At 42.9% G+C, this 23,341-nt stretch overlaps 1 protein-coding gene across 4 annotated transcripts in view; it reads right to left on the bottom strand.

The window, feature by feature from the left end:
- Positions 1-5,508: 5,508 nt before the first annotated feature.
- LOC124149401 (dystrobrevin beta-like) overlaps positions 5,509-23,341 on the bottom strand; it is a 188,816-nt gene continuing 170,983 nt past the window's right edge. For all 4 annotated transcript variants that reach the window (XM_048400013.1, XM_048400014.1, XM_048400012.1 and 1 more), the window contains exons 15-18: positions 19,805-19,852; positions 13,796-13,985; positions 13,120-13,276; positions 5,509-12,001 (exon numbers count right to left, since the gene is read on the bottom strand). In XM_048400013.1, coding sequence (XP_048255970.1) covers positions 11,861-12,001; positions 13,120-13,276; positions 13,796-13,985; positions 19,805-19,852 — 536 coding nt within the window. In that variant the 3' untranslated portion in view covers positions 5,509-11,860. The remainder of the gene's footprint in view (positions 12,002-13,119; positions 13,277-13,795; positions 13,986-19,804; positions 19,853-23,341) is intronic.

The raw sequence follows: 23,341 nt of genomic DNA, 5'->3' as shown, positions 1-23,341 counted from the left end.
CCAGTTTTTAGAGTTAACCCAGGTGAATGTGCCAGGTTTTAGAGTTAACCCAGGTGAATGCGGCAGGTTTTAGAGTTAACCAAGGTGAATGTGCCAGGTTTTAGAGTTAACCCAGGAGAATGTGCATGGTTTAAGAGTTAACCCAAGTGAATGTGCATGGTTTTAGAGTTAACCCAGGTGAATGTGCCAGGTTTTAGAGTTAACCCAGGTTTTAGAGTTAACCCAGGTGAATGTGCCAGGTTTTAGAGTTAACCCAGGTGCATGTGCCAGGTTTTAGAGTTAACCCAGATGAATGTGCCAGGTTTTAGAGTTAACCCAGGTTTTAGAGTTAACCCAGGTGAATGTGCCAGGTTTTAGAGTTAACCCAGGTGCATGTGCCAGGTTTTAGAGTTAACCCAGATGAATGTGCCAGGTTTCAGAGTTAACCCAGGTTTTAGAGTTAACCCAGGAGAATGTGCCAGGTTTTAGAGTTAACCAAGGTGAATGTGCCAGGTTTTAGAGTTAACCCAGGAGAATGTGCATGGTTTAAGAGTTAACCCAAGTGAATGTGCATGGTTTTAGAGTTAACCCAGGTGAATGTGCCAGGTTTTAGAGTTAACCCAGGAGAATGTGCATGGTTTCAGAGTTAACCCAGGTTTTAGAGTTAACCCAGGTGAATGTGCCAGGTTTTAGAGTTAACCCAGGTGCATGTGCCAGGTTTTAGAGTTAACCCAGATGAATGTGCCAGGTTTCAGAGTTAACCCAGGTTTTAGAGTTAACCCAGGAGAATGTGCCAGGTTTTAGAGTTAACCCAGGTTTTAGAGTTAACCCAAGTGAATGTGCCAGGTTTTAGAGTTAACCCAGGTGAATGTGCATGGTTTCAGAATTAACCCAGGTTTTAGAGTTAACCCAAGTGAATATGCCAGGTTTTAGAGTTAACCCAGGTGAATGTGCCAGGTTTTAGAGTTAACCCAGGTGAATATGCCAGGTTTTAGAGTTAACCCAGGTGAATGTGCCAGGTTTTAGAGTTAACCCAAGTGAATATGCCAGGTTTTAGAGTTAACCCAAGTGAATATGCCAGGTTTTAGAGTTAACCCAGGTGAATGTGCCAGGTTTTAGAGTTAACCCAGGTGAATGTGCCAGGTTTTAGAGTTATCCCAGGTTTTAGAGTTAACCCAGGTGAATGTGCCAGGTTTTAGAGTTAACCCAGGTTTTAGAGTTAACCCAAGTGAATTTGCCAGGTTTTAGAGTTAACCCAGGTGAATGTGCCAGGTTTTAGAGTTAACCAAGGTGAATGTGCCAGGTTTTAGAGTTAACCCAGGTGAACGTGCCAGGTTTTAGAGTTAACCCAGGTGAATGTGCATGGTTTCAGAGTTAACCCAGGTTTTAGAGTTAACCCAAGTGAATGTGCCAGGTTTTAGAGTTAACCCAGGTGAATGTGCCAGGTTTTAGAGTTAACCCAGGTGAATGTGCATAGTTTCAGAGTTAACAAAGGTTTTAGAGTTAACCCAATTGAATGTGCCAGGTTTTAGAGTTAACCCAGGTGAATTTGCCAGGTTTTAGAGTTAACCCAGGTGAATGTGCCAGGTTTTAGAGTTAACCCAGGTGAATGTGCCAGGTTTTAGAGTTAACCCAGATGAATGTGCCAGGTTTTAGAGTTAACCCAGGTGAATGTGCCAGGTTTTAGAGTTAACCCAGATGAATGTGCCAGGTTTCAGAGTTAACCCAGGTTTTAGAGTTAACCCAAGTGAATGTGCCAGGTTTTAGAGTTAACCCAGGTGAATGTGCAAGGTTTCAGAATTAACCCAGGTTTTAGAGTTAACCCAAGTGAATATGCCAGGTTTTAGAGTTAACCCAGGTGAATGTGCCAGGTTTTAGAGTTAACCCAGGTTTTAGAGTTAACCCAGGTGAATGTGCCAGGTTTTAGAGTAAACCCAGGTTTTAGAGTTAACCCAGGTTTTAGAGTTAACCCAAGTGAATTTGCCAGGTTTTAGAGTTAACCCAGGTGAATGTGCCAGGTTTTAGAGTTAACCAAGGTGAATGTGCCAGGTTTTAGAGTTAACCCAGGTGAATGTGCCAGGTTTTAGAGTTAACCCAGGTGAATGTGCATGGTTTCAGAGTTAACCCAGGTTTTAGAGTTAACCCAAGTGAATGTGCCAGGTTTTAGAGTTAACCCAGGTGAATGTGCCAGGTTTTAGAGTTAACCCAGGTGAATGTGCATAGTTTCAGAGTTAACAAAGGTTTTAGAGTTAACCCAATTGAATGTGCCAGGTTTTAGAGTTAACCCAGGTGAATTTGCCAGGTTTTAGAGTTAACCCAAGTGAATGTGCCAGGTTTTAGAGTTAACCCAAGTGAATGTGCCAGGTTTTAGAGTTAACCCAGGTGAATGTGCCAGGTTTTAGAGTTAACCCAGGTGAATGTGCCAGGTTTTAGAGTTAACCCAGGAGAATATGCATGGTTTTAGAGTTAACCAAGGAGAATGTGCATGGTTTTAGAGTTAACCCAGGTGCATGTGCCAGGTTTTAGAGTGGCTCATTTTAAACCCAGGTGAATGTGCCACATTTATAGTTACCCCAATGAATAGACCTGTGTTTGTTTGATATGAAGCCATATCTTTGACAATTTAACTTTTAGTCTATAATTATTGGCATTCATATCTGTGATGTACTGACTTATGCTGGCTTTACACAACTGTTTGAATACTGCAGCAATTACAACATCACACCAGCAGACTTCCTTAACTACAGTTTACTACATTGAAGCTACAACAGATGACACCAAGACAAGACTTGAGCGAGTGAGTGAGTTTGGTTTAACGCCACTTTTAACAGTATTCCAGTTATATCGCGGCGTCAGCCTAATGTGGGAGGAAAGCCCGAAGTGATGCAGGTCTCAGACGTTTACCACTTCGGTGAGAAACACAAGTGCGGGTATGGTGCTGACAAACCTAGAAACATAATCGGGGCGAACCGGGATTCGAACCCACAATCATAGGTTTCTGGCGTGCCCAAGGGACGCAACTCTGCACAGCGAATCACGGCGCCTTAGACGACTGGGCCACCCGTGCCCTTGTCGGTACTGAACTGTGTTGTGAGTGACCAGAGAGTGTACCAACCATCACATGCATGTATTTGTATCCCAAATGCGTAGATCAATGCTCATGAAGTCAATCAGTGGATTGCATGGTCAGGATTCAATTATTTACAAACCGCCGTAATATATACTTATCGGGTGGTCAGGCTCGCCGACTTAATTGATGCATGTCATTGTATTCTAATTGCGTAGATCGATGCTCATGACATCAATCACTGGATTGTCTGGTCCAGACATGATTATTTACAGACTTCCGTCATATAGCGGGAATATTTCTGAGTGTGGCATTAAATAACAAACAAACAAACATCGCAATACCATCCCTACTAGTGAGTGAGTGAGTATGGTTTTATGCTGCTTTTAGCAATATTCCAGCAATATCACGGTGGGGGACACCAGAAATGGGCTTCACACATTGTACTGATGTCAGGAATCAAACCCATGTCTTCGGAGTGGCGAGCGAACGCTTAACCACTAGGCTACCCGACCGCCCCACCATCCCTACTAACACAGGGTGATGGTGACCATGACTGTAAAGCAGGGGTCCGGAAAATTTAAAATCCCAATCAGACATTTGCATTTATTCCACGCCCCCTTCAAATAGCGTATTTTAGTACGACTTTTTACACACAAATTACAAGTTGTTACGTATTCTTAATATGATGAATTATGAATTGTTTCAATTTAAATTGTTTAATTCACCGGACAATTAATAACAAAAAATATCATTTTAGATATATATGAAAAACATACGTTTGTTTCTGTTATAATAACGATCTGTTAACGTAGTGAACGGTCTAATTAATATTCATGAGTCTGCTCAAGTGTATGCATTGTAACATTTGGATCGAGACTATTATCCCATATTTGGTTATCACGTGACCTCACGGGGAAAAGTGTTTTTTTTAATCTAAAGATTATTTAAAAACAACAGATAATATAATCATAAATCCTAAAATATCGTTGATAGCAATAGTTATTTGAATACTTTTTTCATCTGTACTTAATTATTGACCATAAAAAAATTTGATATCGATCGTCACGAAAGCAAAATGGCGGTCAATCAAGATTCAATATACGACTAGCTACTGAAAACAATAAAATCTGCAAATTCTCATTGTATGTCAACCAAGTGAAAGTCGTTAGCCACGACCTACAAAATGATCATTCAGACTTTGAGGGTTTGGCAGATCCGCTCGACTGATCTGCATCGGTCGACTGGCTGTCGTCACGCTTTCGCTTCTTGTCTGAGGTTACGTATCGTAGCATTGTGAGGATAATGAGGTACATCGATGATGCAAGGTATTTATGTACAGTTGTAAACACATTTTACTCAAATTAACAAGATGTTCTCAGTAATTAATCCTCGATTAATCAGTGTCAACTCAGTTTATTGCCTATTACAGTGATTGACCGATTGGACTATCATGTAGGTACGATGTATTTACAGCAATCAAAACAAACAAAAATGTTTAAGTAAACACAACATTTCCAGTTGATAAAAAACAACGAAGCACATTGTCATGTAAGAATGTATTTATAGTAAATGAAAATGACAAATCAAATGGTACACGTAAGAGATCAAAATGCACATTCTTCCAAGTTATTGGCATGTGTCAACAGTTCAGACAGATCTAGAGTAAAACAAGGGAAGTAATTCCTACATCACAGTCCTCTTGTAATGAAATAATCATGCAATGGTTGGGGCAAATTAACCTTTTAAGGTTAAACACATTAACACAGTTACAATGCTGTAGAGCATTATCAGATCGTCACGATTGTGGGAAGAGTGAGTGAGTGAGTTTGGTTTTAAAGCCGCTTTTAACAGTATTCCAGTTAAATCGCAGCGTGTGAGCTAAATGTGGGAGGAAAGCCCAAAGTGATGCAGGTCTCAGACGTTTACCACTTCGATGATACCCATGAGCAAGGGTATGGTGCTGACAAACCTAGAAACATAATTGGGGCGAACTGAGATTCGAACCCAATCATAGGTTTCTAGCATGGCCAAGGGACGCAACTCTGCACAGCGAATCGCGGCACCTTAGACGACTGGGCCACCCGTGCAGCTGGAAAGAGGAAGATGCATACTCACTTGGTGAGAGTTGATAGAAAATTAGTGAGTTGGTTTTGATCAGTTTCTCAGCAGATCTGGCTCAACTAAGGGGGGCAACTCTTGTGGTGCTCTTAACAGCTTGGCCACCTGTTCAAGTTGAGTGATCTCTGCGGCCAAAATGGAGGTGAATCATCAGTTTAGACCTGACACTCATGGGTTAGCACACAATATCTGTGAGTGAGTGAGTTGGGTTTAACGCCTATGAACAGTATTCCAGTTATATCACAGCGTTTCAGGTTAATGTGGGAGGAAAGCCCGAAGTGATGCAGGTCTCAGACGTTCATCACGTAGGTAAAACCGATGAGCACGGGTATGGTGCTGACAAACCTAGAAACATAATCGGGGAAAAAGCCAGGATTCAAACCCACAATCATAGGTTTCTGGCATGCCCAAGGGGCACAACTCTGCACAGCGAATTGTGGAGCCTTTGACGACTGGGCCACCCATGCTCCCACAATATCCAAGAAGTGTCCAGGTTACAAACAAATATTTATTTAAACCAGGCAACACAGAAATATCTCTGGAAATCTAAAACAACGCTGTATGATCCTGTTTGGACACATGCTGTACAGAAAAGTTAAGGATCACCCAATTCTTACACATTACTAAAGTCAATCTGTCACGGCATGATCGATTAAATTTAATATAAAAGAATCAGGTGATCCTTAACCTTTTCGTAGCAGTATATTTGGGTGATATTTTACAAAGATGAAGACAAAGACAGAACAGAGAGCCTATGTTAGTAAAAAGAATTGGCCAGAAAAATCTTGTCAAAATGTTCAAACAACCATCACAGCGATCACTTGTGTGCAAGTTCCTGAACGTACACAATGATGTAATGAACATGGGTAATGAGTTGAAATAATGAGGTTTGCTAATGTCTAGATATGCACTACCCAGAGCAGCTTATTTGCTTTGTATTGTGATGGGAGTGCAGAGTCAACACACGACTGCACCACACCACAAGGAGTCATGACACTTAGTTCAACACATTCACACTCAACTGACAGACATTTCCACAACTAACCCCCCCGTCCTACCTACCTCCTTGTGTCGGGGATCGACGATCTCCTCGGGGGATCTGGCAAATTTTGTACACAAACTAATCTACTCCTGCTCTAATATACTGGCTTAAGTTTTGGATGAAGAATATACTGTGGATATACACTACTCCAATTTTGATAGGGATATTTGTATGTTTCCACGATACTCATATGTCAAGTGTATAACTGATTATTCCCATAGAAAAATTGAGTAGTACCGGGTATATTATACATTTTTCTTGTTAAAGAATAAGTGTTAAAGAAATCCCCCCCTCCCATTAAACATTAAATACAGTCAAGTCTTGTTAATCCAACAATCGGCTTGATTCGACACAATGATTAAATCAGTGTTATTTAGACCTGTTAATCCAACAGTCTCGCACTCCGACTCCGACACACCTAATTTGTAACGAATTGCTAAAATCAGTCATTAATCAGCCTCGGTAATCCGACACAGTGATCAGTATACTCCGTGGTCATCTGCCCAGAGCACACAGCCCTGTGTTTTGACGTGAAACGAGTCGGCTTGTGGCTGCAAGAGAAGCTTGCTTAACAATAAACAATTAACATTTTCAAAAGTATTTTCAATCGGTGATACAGCCCGTAGCTGTAGTTCGGAATGCCCTGTGTCAAGTTTTCCGAGGTTGCATGATTAGAAAACATATTCCGCTAACAATATAACATAAGAGCATGACTATTTCCTTTTTAATTATTTAATTTCAAAGAACATATTTCTTTATCTATCGTGTAGTTGTCCAATTTTCGATCACAAATGTTGATTCTACTTAATTTCGTTTATCCGACATACTCATTAATCAAGCATTATCATATGCAACCAACCATGTCGGATTAACGGAACTTGACTGTATAATGGTTGGCCATGAAAGGAGTTCTATCAGACTAATACCAAAAATATATCCTTAAACAGACAGCCTAAGTAGTTGTTTTGTGTGAAGGACAGAGCAGGTCGCAGGTTTTACGTGTTGATCTTGGGTATACAGCATGACCAGATACCCTATTGGCAACAATGGGGTGGTCACTAGTTTTGAAATAATTTCTGTTGGACAGTCAGTTAAGAGACATGTTTGAGTTGGGTACAGATCTGCCATCTTATATTTACACTGTACACAGGGTCATGTACAAATCACAGCATGAAAGACATTGTCTTACAAAACATCAGGAATCACCTCGGGCTGGATGAACACAACACATGGATACGACCTCGCAAATACCTCGAGGTCACAAATACTTCGTCTCAAGCATATATAGTACACAGAACAGAACAAACACAGGTAAACCGGCTCCGCTAGTCACACATGGTCACAGAGGTCCATCACAGAAACAGAGGGAAGGGAACGAAATTATCTCCAGAAACTTGTTCTGCCATTCCTAACCAAGTTTGTTTGTTTGTTTGTTTGTTGTTTAACGCTGCACTCAGCAATATTCCAGCTATATGACGGCGGTCTGTAAATAATCGAGTCTGGACCAGACAATCCAGTGATTGATATCATGAGCTTCAACCTACACAATTGGGATACGATGATATGCATCAACTAAGTCAGCAAGCCTGAATTCCCGATCCCGTTAGTCGCCTCTTAAGCAAGCATGGGTTGATGAAGACCTATTCGTACCCGGATCTTCACGGGAATCCTAACAAAGTACTATCTGATGGTCCAGAGTTCTAACTGGTTGGCCTGTGTAATATCTGATTGCCTCTAGTACTGACTGGTTGGCTCTAGTTCTGACTGGTTGGCCCCAGTGGTCCTGTGACCAGAGCGCAGGCCACAAATCAGAAGTTAAGCAACAGGGAGAAGATAGTTGGGTGACCGTGACTCCTGGGAGATCCTAGGGCTTCGGTTCTGCCCCACACTGAAGCACATGTGGTGTCATATTAGGCAATTGACTTTGCTCTAAATATGCCTCTGTTCCCCCAGCATTGAATGGGTACCCTGTAGGATAAGATGCCTCACGGGCAGCTTGGGTTGAATACTTCCCAGGGAGCTGAGAAAGTATATTGAGCGCACACTAATCCCCTTGACCAGGGTAATAATGGTGTGAGTGCTTTGACACATTACAAATAGAAGTAGTTGTTGATTGTCCTCAGTACTAACTTGGCTCTAGTACTTACTGATTGGGTCCAGTAATAACTGACTAGCACAAAGCCAATCTGACAGGCCCTAAACCAACGCTATCGAGGTGCTACAGCAGTCTTAGTTCATTAGTATGGTAAAAGGCACGACAAGTAAACGTGAGAATACTTGACTATGCTAAAAACATAGTCAAGACCTGGTTGACAGTTTTGCTTGACCTTGACCCTGTGTGACCAGCAACAACCTTGACCTCAGCACCCATCATAGCCGCCTTGAACAACAGTGACCACGGACATGATTTGCTGTACTGGTGAGTTCTCACTGTTTCAATAAAAGTCAATTTCATTGTATCAATAAGATCAACTTAAAATACATCATGGCACCAACTGACAAAACTAAGAATCTTAAAAAGTTAAAGCTGATAACTGGATAAAAATAAAACGTTAACCTCAAAATCTACCGAGGATGATAAGAACTGATGTAATTAAGATATGCGTGGACTTCTACAACCGATATTGGATCAAAAATATTCACAATACTGTTTAGCATTATGTCAACCAACATAAAAGTATGCTACTCCAAAGAAGTAAAGGAGCACCCAATTCTTTGATATTACTATAGCTAATCTGTCACGGCATGAGAATTAACTTTGGTCATATGAGTGAGTGAGTGAGTATGGTTTTACGCCGCTTTTAGCAATATATTTCAGCAATATCACGGGGGACACCATAAATGGGCTTCACACATTGTACCCATGTCGGGAATTGGTCATATGAAAGAATCGGGTGTTCTTTAAATTCTTTTGAGTAGCATATATATATTCAAATAGTTACTGAATGAAATCCGACAATGGAACAATTTAAGGTGCCATTTGTGCTGGATGTGAATGTTACAAAATGTCACGACAAGAATAGAAAACTCAACCTATGCATTTACTGGAAGAACAACAGCGAAAAAGACATGAGAGCTTGTGTAGTATTGCTTTCATAAGGGTCATTATTTACTATACAGAGTGGGAACAACAAGTTTATACAAGTATTTACACGAACAATATTTGAAACAAAATAATCTCTCGACTTATCCAACAGAATGTACAGGGGTGACGGAAACAAATCCTGCATAAAAAGATGAGGAATCCTATTGAACATGTTGCTGGTACCACCCAAATTTCAGTCTGCCTGTCTATGAAACATCTGTTGCAGATCACCTAGATGTAAACAGTAGATACTGACCGATACACCCGAAACAGCTCTAGCAGATGTCGACAATACACCAGGAACTGCTCTAGCTTAGTGGCAGATGTTGACAATACACCAGGAACTGCTCTAGCTTAGTGGCAGACGTCGACAATACACCAGGAACTGCTCTAGCTTAGTGGCAGACGTCGACAATACACCAGGAACTGCTCTAGCTTAGTGGCAGACGTCGACAATACACCAGGAACTGCTCTAGCTTAGTGGCAGATGTCGACCCTTACACCAGGAACTGCTCTAGCTTAGTGGCAGACGTCGACTGTTCACCAGGAATAGCTCTAGATTTGTAGCAGACGTCCACCCATACACCAGGAATAGCTCTAGCTTAGTGGCAGACGTCGACTGTACACCAGGAATAGCTCTAGCTTAGTGGCAGGCATCAACAATACACCAGGAACTGCTCTAGTTTAGTGGCAGACGTTGACAATACACCAGGAACTGCTCTAGTTTAGTGGCAGGCGTCAACAATACACCAGGAACTGCTCTAGTTTAGTGGCAGACGTTGACAATACACCAGGAATAGCTCTAGATTTGTAGCAGATGTCCACCCATACACCAGGAACAGCTGTAGCGTCATTGACCTATGCACCAGAAATAGCTCTAGATTAGTGGAAGATGTCGACCCATATAGCAGGAATAGATCTAGCTTTGTTGCCGATGACCACCCATACACCAGGAAAAGATCTAGCTTTGTGGCAGACATCGACCAATACATTAGGAATAGCTCTAGCTTCATCGACCAATATACACGAACAGTTCTAGCACATCAACTAGTCCCTGGAGGCAGACGTCGACTCCTACTCCAGGAAGAGCTCTAGCTTTGTGGCAGAAATTGACCCATGCACCAGGAACAGCTCACTGTTAGTGGCAGACGACCCTTACACCAGGAATAGCTCTAGCTTCATCAACCAACATACCACGAACAGCTCTAGCACATCAACTAGCCCCTAGAGGCAGATGTCAACTTACACTCCAGAAACAGTTCTAAAACATCATGTAGTCATTAGTGGTAGATGACAAACCTATATTTTCTCTCAGTTACATGTAAGTGAACAGATTCTTTCTAAATTCCCAAAGTCAAAATTATTTCCCTATCTCATTCTCTTTCGAAAGTATACACAGCTTGTATTTGGCGTCAATAAAAATCTGGACAAAAAATTGTCAGTTTGATGCTAAAGTAATGAATCTATCCTGTCAGCCAGAGCATCGTAAACAAGAACACCAAGATCAAATTTGCCATTTAAACAAGAGCAAATGTCAGGACAGTAAAAGCATTGACTTCCAGGGTGCTCATGCAAGTGTGGGTTTCAGACAGGACAAGAAAAGATTTCATCCTAAACAAGAAATAACAATCCTAAGCAAAAAACTGCATTCCTCAGCACTATTTAAGTATTGCAACTTTGAAACTAAATTACAGTTATGACATATTTGATTCTGATATGCGCACACAGAACTTGTTGCCAGCACCATATATTCCATGAATTAGCAGTGAATGTGTTAAAAATGGCAATCCTTTCCTGAAAACTTTGGTTTTAGTGTAAATTAAGACATGCACTCAATATTTTCCATCCAATCTTTCCTGTGAACAGCTCCTCCATGAATGACAAACGACTCTAGACAGCTCCTCCGTGTGGCATTGCATTGTTTGCATTGGATACATATCTATATGATGAAAAATACTATTCCAGTTATTCTTGCTGTCACGTTTAGGGCAGATACAGGATGGACTAACAAACAAACAACATCGTAACACCATATCTCAAGCCGACTCACATCATGACATCTTACCTCAATCTGACTCACATCAATATTTTCTCTTCACAATACACAAGAGGTCATGAAGTGCAGTGACTTTTGTACCACCACATGACGACAGTAAACTATCTTACACAAATTCTTGAACACAGACGTCATCACATTCTCTTGGTCATCAGCTGCTCGTTCGTCCTGTAACCATGGCAACACAACACATGTGCTCCTTGCCTAATACAAAATGGCTGCCAATATACTTCTTGGTTTAATACGTATTACATACCAAGCACAATGTGATATCATTGTTATCACCCACACATCTGTTATCACCCAAGCAGGATATACATTCCCGTATCACTTGCAGATCAGACTTGGTTGTCAATCATTGTTTCTATGGCGTATATACACAATCGGCTGACCTCTCCAGACGAATGGTCGTGGTATGCTAGTCAACATGATCATGCATGCACCATGTGCGCTACGGTCCGACTATTCAACACAGGGTATTTACACTGGCTCCACCAGCCTGGAGATGTATCATCGGTTCACCCATCTACGAGTGGACTCCTCCCAGTCTGTGTTGCCGCCTTCCTCATCATCGGTCCGGATGTACGACTCCTCGTCTGTCTGCAGGTAGCTTTCCTCGTCGGTGGTGTATCGACTGCTTGTCATCAACTCCTGGTGGGACATAGAAAACAATTACAGTATTCGTTCGAAAAATATACCTACATGAATATCGCCAATGTTTTGTTCAACAACAAAGATTTATAAGGTACTTTATTTGCCGGGCCAAGGGAATGGCGGTCACGAGAATTACCAGTCCAAGGCTAATTTTACAAGTAAAAACTGGTAATTACCGGTAAACGGAAACACTGTGTCAAGACTTGACTTGGAGAATGAAGGAAAGCCTAAGCCCCATCGTACATCACCTGTCGGACCGCCCATCCATTGTATCAACACTTACTCCAAGCTGGAGATTACAGGGGACCAATTCTACCCAAGAATTCCCATGCTTGATTTTCAAACATAAATATTAACACATGACCCCAGGATGATTGACATATAGCTCTGTATATCCCATAGCCCAGGATGATTGTCATATAGCTGTATATCCCTTACCCCAGGATGATTGTCATATAGCTGTGTATATCCCATAGCCCAGGATGATTGTCATATAGCTGTATATCCCTTACCCCTGGATGATTGTCATACAGCTCTGTATATCCCTTACCCCAGGATGATTGTCATATAGCTGTGTATATCCCTTACCCCAGGATGATTGTCATATAGCTGTGTATATCCCTTGCCCAGGATGATTGTCATATAGCTCTGTATATCCCTTACCCCAGGATGATTGTCATATAGCTGTGTATATCCCTTGCCCAGGATGATTGTCATATAGCTGTGTATATCCCTTGCCCAGGATGATTGTCATATAGCTCTGTATATCCCTTACCCCAGGATGATTGTCATACAGCTCTGTATATCCCTTACCCCTGGATGATTGTCATACAGCTCTGTATATCCCTTACCCCTGGATGATTGTCATACAGCTCTGTATATCCCTTACCCCTGGATGATTGTCATACAGCTCTGTATATCCCTTACCCCAGGATGATTGACATATAGCTCTGTATATCCCTTACCCCAGGATGACTGACATATAGCTCTGGATATCCCTTACCCCAGGATGATTGTCATATAGCTGCATATCCCTTACCCCAGGATGATTGTCATATAGCTCTGTATATACCTTACCCCAGGATGATTGTCATATAGCTCTGTATATCCCTTACCCCAGGATGATTGTCATATAGCTCAGCATTCTCAGTCGTCTCCACTCCTTTTCCACTACGATCATCATCGGTGCGAACGAAGGACTCGCCATCATCTGTGTTGAGGGCGCTGTCATCGTCTGTCCTCACGTACGACTCACCATCGTCTGGAATGTAGCTGAAAAACACAACACAAGAGTCACTTGTAAACACCTTCCAAGGCAATATTTTTGGCCTGTAATATTATTAGGCAACCTATGAAGAACTTGGGTAGAATAGATCTTCAGCAACCCAAGCTTGCCGTAAAAGGCGACTATGCTTGTTGCAAGAGGCGTCTAACGGGATCCGGTGGTCAGACTCACTGATTTGTTTGATGCATGTCATCGTATCCCAATTGTGTGGATCAATGCTCATGATGTCAATCACTGAATTGTCTGGTCCAGACTCGATTATTTACAGACTGCTGTCATATAGCTGGAATATTGCTCAGTGCGGAGTTAAACAACATACATACATACATACATACATACACACACACACACACACACACACACACACACACACACACACACACACACACACACATACAGGTTGCCATCACATGGCTGTAATATTGCTGAAAGGGGCGTTAATTTTGCTGAAAGGGGCGTTAATATTGCTGAAAGGGGCGTGAAACAACAAACAAACGTCTACTCACGGATCTTGTTCGTTATCACTTGTGGTCTGGCTGCTGTTCTCGCTCCGCTGTCGACGAGCCCGCAGTTGGGCGAGGAACTCGGACTCTTGCTTCAGCCTCCAGCGTATATCATCCCGCCACGACTCGATGTCGTCAGTACCCGTAGACCGCACCATGGAATCGTTCTCATAGTTGTCGGAGGAAGAGTGCCCTGCAATTTGGAAACACAACCGAATACAACCTAAATGACACGCATATGGGATTTGTAAAAAGAACAATGTAATTTGAGAGAGTGAGTGAGTTGGGTTTAACACTGCTTTGAACAGCTCTATTCCACATCGGTTAATCTAGACCATACAGGAAGAAAGCCAGTTGTGACAGAGGTCATAGTGAGTGAGTTGGTTGAGTGTAACACGGCTTTGAACAGTATTTCAGTTACATCACATAGTGGCAGCTTAACGTGGAAAGCCAAAGTAATGCAGATCTACGACTTTGATGAAACCCATGGGTATGGTGCTGACTCTGCTGGGTGAGTCTGGGACTCATCTCAAGGATCTCTGGTGGGTGAGTCTGGGACTTAAACCCATGGATCTCTGGTGGGTTAATCTGGGACTCGGACCCATGGATCTCTGATGAGTGAATCTTGGACACAGACCCATGGATCCCTGTTGGGTGAGTCTGGGACATAGGACCATGGATCTCTGGTGGGTGAGTCTGGGACTCAGACCCATGGATCTCTGATGGGTAAATCTTGGACACAGACCCATGGATCCCTGTTGGGTGAGTCCGGGACATAGGACCATGGATCTCTGGTGGGTGAGTCTCGGACTCATCTCAAGGATCTCTGATGGGTGAATCTTAGACACAGACCCATGGATCCCTGATGGGTGAGTCTGGGACATAGGACCATGGATCTCTGCTGGATGTGTCTGGGACATAGGACCATGGATCTCTGCTGGGTGAGTCTGGGACATAGGACCATGGATCTCTGCTGGGTGAGTCTTGGACATAGGACCATGGATCTCTGCTGGGTGAGTCTGGGACATAGGACCATGGATCTCTGATGGGTGAGTATCGGACTCATCTCATGGATCTCTGATGGGAAAATCAGGGACATAGACCCATGGATCTCTGCTTGGTGAGTTTGGGACATAGGACCATGGATCTCTGGTGGGTGAGTCTGGGACATAGGACCATGGATCTCTGGTGGGTGAGTCTGGGACATAGGACCATGGATCTCTGGTGGGTGAGTCTGGGACAAAGGACCATGGATCTCTGATGGGTGAGTCTCGGACTCATCTCATGGATCTGATGGGAAAATCAGGGACATAGACCCATGGATCTCTGCTTGGTGAGTTTGGGACATAGGACCATGGATCTATGGTGGGTGAGTCTGGGACATAGGACCATGGATCTCTGGTGGGTGAGTCTGGGACATAGGACCATGGATCTCTGGTGGGTGAGTCTGGGACAAAGGACCATGGATCTCTGATGGGTGAGTCTCGGACTCATCTCATGGATCTTTGATGGGAAAATTTGGGACATAGACCCATGGATCTCTGCTTGGTGAGTTTGGGACATAGGACCATGGATCTCTGGTGGGTGCTGCCATACAACAAACACGACAAAGACGTGAGAGTTTGTATGTTCACAACGCCATCCATCAGCCACAGGCCACCATGATACAGCTGAACCGCTGCTGACAGTTGTACAACATCTGACAGCTACATACTCAGTCAACAATCTCCCTCCAGTTTGTGCCCAGACGTTCCATCATTCATCATGATCACTGCTGCTGTTTTAATCCCCTGTTTTGTCAGTGTCTTCTAAAACCCAGATTTAACATGGCTGGTAAAAGCTATTTTCCTGCCACTAATCTGCACTCCCGTCAACCCATCTTACACTGTAATTTCACATGTGTTTATGGTTTAGATCAACTTACAACCTAGATTGAATGAACCTCGGGGTAACCCCGTCAGCAGCAGCAACAAACATCATCAGCATCAGTGTTAGGTTGGCTCAGCCTAGACTGCTGCTGGCTCGGTCTTCTTACACACATTTAGTGAGTGAGTGAGTGAGTTGGGTTTAACCCCACTTTGAACAGTATTCTATTCATATCATGGCATGTCTGTTTCATGTGGGAGGAAAGCCTGAAGTGATGCAGGTCTGGACTTAAACCTATGGATCTCTGGTGGGTGAGTCTGGGACATAGGACCATGGATCTCTGCTGGGTGAGTCTGGGACATAGGACCATGGATCTCTGCTGGGTGAGTCTGGGACATCTCATGGATGTCTGCAAGGTAAGTCTATAGGACATAGGACCATGGATCTCTGATGCGTGAGTCGGGGACATAGAACCATGGATCTCTGCTGGGTGAGTCTGGGACTTATCTCATGGATCTCTGCTGGGTGAGTCTGGGACTCAACCGATGGATCTCTGCTTGGTGAGTCTGGACAAAGACCCATGGATCTCTGCTTGGTGAGTCTGGACAAAGACCCATGGATCGCTGCTGGGTGAGCCTGGAACTTAGACCCATAGATCTCTGCTTGGTGAGTCTGGGACTTAGACCCATAGATCTCTGCTGGGTGTGTCTGGGACATGCCATGGATCTCTACTGGGTGATCTGGGACTTAGACCCATGGATCTTTGCTGGATGTGTCTGGGACATGCCATGGATCTCTGCTGGGTGTGTCTGGGACATGCCATGGATCTGTGCTGGGTGTGTCTGGGACATGCCATGGATCTCTACTGGGTGATCTGGAACTTAGACTCATGGATCTCTGCTGGATGTGTCTGGGACATGCCATTGATCTCTACTGGTTGATCTGGGACTCAAGTCCAAGTGATGCAGGTCACAGACGATTACCACTTTGGTGAAACACACAAGCACAGATTTAGTGGATTGGACCGGGATTCAAACCCATGATCATAAGTTTAAGGCGCGCTTAAGGAAAGCAACTTCGCACAGCGAACAATGGCACCTTATACAACTGGGCCACTCATGCACCCTAAAAGCAAGAACTTTGTAGATATACACAACCAATATAAAAAAAACCTATGTAACGCTGTTTGAATAGTGTCATAGAAACTTATGTTGCAACTTCAACGTAATCATTTATATCACAGAAACTGTTTACTTTAAATGAATATGATGACTCGACAAAGTCTAGGAAGTTGAACTTGTTTTCCTTCCTGTTACAAGACCAATGAAACCGTCTCCGATATTTATCCACACCTGTCATTATTGTTATTAAACACCGATATTAATGATGACATGTGACCACACAGCAGTACATTGACTGGTGATACATTAGGGCTATTTTAGCTCCATATATCCCCCAAATCCATGTGTCTCTCTCAATGCGGCATCCCAATCCCATCTCGGCCTAAGCTTGGTTTGTGTGATTACCGCCCTAAGTAGTTTCTGTGTAAATAACTCGGATAAATAACAACGCTTGTCAGTTCCCATTCTGTCTAATGAGCAAACAGCTCTGAACATGCCAGGTATCACATTTTACAACCGGACCTGCTGTTCTTGTCCACTTTATTCCACCAGCATCGCAATTGGTGTAATTTCTATCAATGTAGCCGAACAAAATTGTACTTTCATGAAGCAGATCATGGCCGATGATTGAAGACAAACACAACCACTGTTTTGAGTGTTTGTTGTCCAAATTGCTTTAAGCCAATGAAACTTGGGAACTGAATGGTTTTAAACAGAGCAATATTTCTGTTATGAAATTCGAAAATGGATCATATTACTGAGAATCAGGACCTTTTCTAGGTCTGAAAGGCAAGCTATTCTTACATGTGTATGGGGGCACAGGTGGCCCAGTCGTCTAAGGCGCCACAATTCGCTGAGCAGAGTTGCGTCCTTTGGGCACGCCAGAAACCTATTATTGTGGGTTCGAATCCCGGTTCGCCCCGATTATGTTTCTAGGTTTGTCAGCACCATACCTGTCCTCGTTGGGTTCACCGACGTGGTAAATGTCTGAGACCTGCATCACTTCGGGCTTACCTCCCACATTAAGCTGACACGCCGTGATAAAACTGAAATACTGTTAAAAGCGGCGTTAAACCCAACACACTCACTCACTCACTCACTTACTTGTGTACAGATTGGAAATAAAGGGGTCAATCTAAAAACATATGACTGTGGATCATGGTCCTGTATTTACACAGCATGGGGGATGCTACGAATGTTGGGTGCCTTTGTGAAAGGATTGTCATAGAGCTCAATATCGGTCATAGATGCTGAAGGATTGTCATAGCACTAGGAATATGGGTGTCTTTGTTGAAGATTGTCATAGTACTAGGAATATGGGATGTCTGTGATAAAGAGTACAGTGACACACAGGGTACAAAGACACACAGAGTACAATGACACAGCCATAGTACAATGACACAGTCAGAGTACAATGACACACAGTCAGAGTAATATGACACACAGCCAGACTACAATGACAGTCAGAGTACAATGGCACAGTCAGAGTACAAGGCACAGCCAGAGTACAATGATACAGTCAGAGTACAATGATACAGTCAGAATACAATGACACAGTCAGAGTACAATGACACAGCCAGAGTACAATGACACAGTCAGAATACAATGACACAGTCAGAGTACAATGATACAGTCAGAATACAATGACACAGTCAGAGTACAATGACACAGTCAGAGTACAATGATACAGTCAGAATACAATGACACAGCCAGAGTACAATGCCACAGTCAGAGTACAATGACACAGTCAGAGTACAATGACACAGTCAGAGTACAATGATACAGTCAGAGTAATATGACACACAGCCAGACTACAATGACACAGTCAGAGTACAAGGCACAGCCAGAGTACAATGACACAGTCAGAATACAATGATACAGTCAGAGTACAATGACACAGTCAGAATACAATGACACAGTCAGAGTACAATGATACAGTCAGAATACAATGACACAGTCAGAGTACAATGACACAGTCAGAGTACAATGATACAGTCAGAATACAATGACACAGTCAGAGTACAATGATACAGTCAGAATACAATGACACAGCCAGAGTACAATGACACAGTCAGAGTACAATGACACAGTCAGAGTACAAGGCACAGTCAGAGTACAATGACACAGTCAGAATACAATGACACAGTCAGAGTACAATGATACAGTCAGAATACAATGACACAGTCAGAGTACAATGACACAGTCAGAGTACAATGATACAGTCAGAATACAATGACACAGTCAGAGTACAATGATACAGTCAGAATACAATGACACAGCCAGAGTACAATGACACAGTCAGAGTACAATGACACAGTCAGAGTACAATGACACAGCCAGAGTACAATGACACAGCCAGAGTACAATGACACAGCCAGAGTACAATGACACAGTCAGAGTACAATGATACAGTCAGAATACAATGACACAGCCAGAGTACAATGACACAGTCAGAGTACAATGACACAGTCAGAGTACAATGACACAGTCAGAGTACAATGATACAGTCAGAATACAATGACACAGTCAGAGTACAATGACACAGCCAGAGTACAATGACACAGTCAGAGTACAATGATACAGTCAGAGTAATATGACACACAGCCAGACTACAATGACACAGCCAGAGTACAATGACACAGTCAGAGTACAATGACACAGCCAGAGTACAATGACACAGTCAGAGTACAATGACACAGTCAGAGTACAATGACACAGCCAGAGTACAATGCCACAGTCAGAATACAATGACACAGTCAGAGTACAATGACACAGCCAGAGTACAATGACACAGCCAGAGTACAATGCCACAGTCAGAATACAATGACACACAGCCAGAATACAATGACACACAGTCAGAGTACAATGACACACAGAGTACAATGACAAGTAATCAACCAAGTCATTAAGCCCAATCCATTAAGTCACCTCTATGACCAGCACAGGTTGTTGGGACCTGTTCTAACATGGAAGTCACACAGGTCATGGATATTTATTTTATTGCTGACAGCGGCACAAAACTCACCTAAACTTTTCCCATTTAAATCATCGTCTTCATCACTGCCACTGTTTTCTGAAACAAAATACCAAACACATTAATATAAAATACCACACAAATAACACATTGATATAAAATACCACACAAATAACACATTGATATAAAATACCATACAAAATTAACACACTGATATTTCTAAATGAATCATTAAGAACACCAAGTATGATCCAGGGGACACAAAACATCAGTCAAGACACAGGGAAACTCATCACCTGACAGAATGGCAGGACTTCACCAGGCTCTGAAACTTTTCCCTCCATCTGCCCCATTATTTGCGTTATAATCAGCAAGCTACGAGAGAGGTATCTATTCTCCACACACGTCACTTTCGTATCAACTTTCATGACCAACACATTTGTCAAAATTATGAGAATGTCATATGGAACGTGTCATTTTTACTGTATGGATTTCCCAATCGGCACCACTTCCATATCAATGCATCAACTATTTATGGCGGAAACATTTCCAAAATTCTCCTTGGACTGCAGCCATTAGGGTGAAGTATGTAGTGTGGTCGTGCCACTCGTTAGGAATGTGACGGCACGTCACAGTCATACCTGCCTCTGACACTTAATCTATCAGCAGACAAATGCCAACCTGAATACTGACAACCTGTTCCAATTACTGTCATGTTATATAGATTGCCTGCTTTATCTTGAGCAGGAGAAAGGACATTCTAGACTTAACATTTCTTGCAAATCACTGATTACTTTCTGATCTCAATCAAACTTGTGTTCTGTTTTATCTGTGCTCTAAAATGGCACTCAAATAAAACAAATTGAGCTTCTTCCATTCAAGTGTTGTTTTGGGGAAGCATTTGGGGTTTTTCAAAGATGTTTTTTGGTCATGCTTCAATGTCAAGTCTCATGGTGAATACTTCAGTAATGCAGAGGGTACATTCATAGGGCAAAAACAAAATGTTAAAAGAGCAAAGTTGTTCAATAAAACTGCATTGGTGGATCATATCAACTACACCTGCATCAGTGGATCATGTTGACAACTACATCTGCATCTGTGGATCATGTCACCAACTACACCTGCATCAGTGGATCATATCAACTACACCTGCATCAGTTGATCATGTTGACAACTACACCTGCATCTGTGGATCATGTCACCAACTACACCTGCATCTGTGGATCATGTCACCAACTACACCTGCATCAGTGGATCATGTCAACTACACCTGCATCAGTGGATCATGTCAACTACACCTGCATCAGTGGATCATGTCACCAACTACACCTGCATCAGTGGATTATATCAACTACACCTGCATCAGTGGATCATATCAACTACACCTGCATCTGTGGATCATGTCACCAACTACACCTGCATCTGTGGATCATGTCACCAACTACACCTGCATCAGTGGATCATATCAACTACACCTGCATCAGTGGATCATGTTGACAACTACACCTGCATCTGTGGATCATGTCACCAACTACACCTGCATCAGTGGATCATATCAACTACACCTGCATCAGTGGATCATGTCAACTACACCTGCATCAGTGGATCATGTCGTCAACTACACCTGCATTGGTGGATCATGTCACCAACTACACCTGCATCAGTGGATTATATCAACTACACCTGCATCAGTGGATCATGTCAACTACACCTGCATCAGTGGATCATGTTGACAACTACACCTGCATCTGTGGATCATGTCACCAACTACACCTGCATCAGTGGATCATATCAACTACACCTGCATCAGTGGATCATGTCAACTACACCTGCATCAGTGGATCATGTCGTCAACTACACCTGCATTGGTGGATCATGTCACCAACTACACCTGCATCTGTGGATCATGTCACCAACTACACCTGCATCAGTGGATCATATCAACTACACCTGCATCAGTGGATCATGTCGTCAACTACACCTGCATCTGTGGATCATGTCACCAACTACACCTGCATCTGTGGATCATGTCACCAACTACACCTGCATCAGTGGATCATATCAACTACACCTGCATCAGTGGATCATGTTGACAACTACACCTGCATCTGTGGATCATGTCACCAACTACACCTGCATCAGTGGATCATGTCAACTACACCTGCATCAGTGGATTATATCAACTACACCTGCATCAGTGGATTATATCAACTACACCTGCATCAGTGTATTATATCAACTACACCTGCATCAGTGTATTATATCAACTACACCTGCATCAGTGGATCATGTCAACTACACCTGCATCAGTGGATCATGTTGACAACTACACCTGCATCTGTGGATCATGTCACCAACTACACCTGCATCAGTGGATCATGTCGTCAACTACACCTGCATTGGTGGATCATGTCACCAACTACACCTGCATCAGTGGATCATGACAACTACACCTGCATCAGTGGATCATGTCGTCAACTACACCTGCATTGGTGGATCATGTCACCAACTACACCTGCATTGGTGGATCATGTCAACTACACCTGCATCAGTGTATTATATCAACTACACCTGCATCAGTGGATCATGTCAACTACACCTGCATCAGTGGATCATGTTGACAACTACACCTGCATCTGTGGATCATGTCACCAACTACACCTGCATCAGTGGATCATATCAACTACACCTGCATCAGTCGATCATATCAACTACACCTGCATCAGTGGATTATGTCAACTACACCTGCATCAGTGGATTATGTCAACTACACCTGCATCAGTGGATTATATCAACTACACCTGCATCAGTGGATCATGTTGACAACTACACCTGCATCAGTGGATTATGTCAACAACACCTGCATCAGTGGATTATATCAACTACACCTGCATCAGTGGATCATGTTGACAACTACACCTGCATCAGTGGATCATGTCAACAACACCTGCATCAGTGGATTATATCAACTACACCTGCATCAGTGGATTATGTCAACTACACCTGCATCAGTGGATCATGTCGTCAACACCACCAAAGGCACACAAGGCTGCAGCATGCCCCATGCTACCTCCTGTCAAAACACCAACTTGTGAGCAGCACTAGAAGTACTATCATCACAGCAGGTCTACAGGCTCGGGTGGCATGACAATATTGACATTTAAATGACATAATGGCATGACAACAAAGTGGAACCTTAATAGCCGGGAAGCATGACGACAATATGGACAGCTTAATGTAACATTGTGTCACAGAGCTGTTCACCATGACTGGAAGTCACAGAAATACATGTGTCAGGTAGTGCAGCCATGCCAGGGCCGACTGGTTGTGAGACGTGATTAGGGCCTTGATCGCGTTCCACAAAGTGGAACAAGTACACTTTATTTAATAAGGCCACAACAATTTATTTATATTATCCATGCTTTTGAGGATAAGCTCAAAGAGCTGGCAGACAGTTGGTTACCATGAACAGAACATTATGTGCATACTGTAAAACACAAGCGTATTTGAGGTGAACTGTCACAACACAACATAAATGTGGCACAACTGTCACAACAACACTAGCGTAAATGTGCCACAACTGTCACA

Source organism: Haliotis rufescens, unplaced genomic scaffold (assembly GCF_023055435.1).
Source record: "Haliotis rufescens isolate VD_foot unplaced genomic scaffold, xgHalRufe1.0.p SCAF_2, whole genome shotgun sequence".
NCBI classification, from domain to species: domain Eukaryota; kingdom Metazoa; phylum Mollusca; class Gastropoda; order Lepetellida; family Haliotidae; genus Haliotis; species Haliotis rufescens.
The sequence above is the reverse complement of the archived record's forward strand: the minus strand, read 5'-3'. Positions and strand labels throughout refer to the sequence as shown.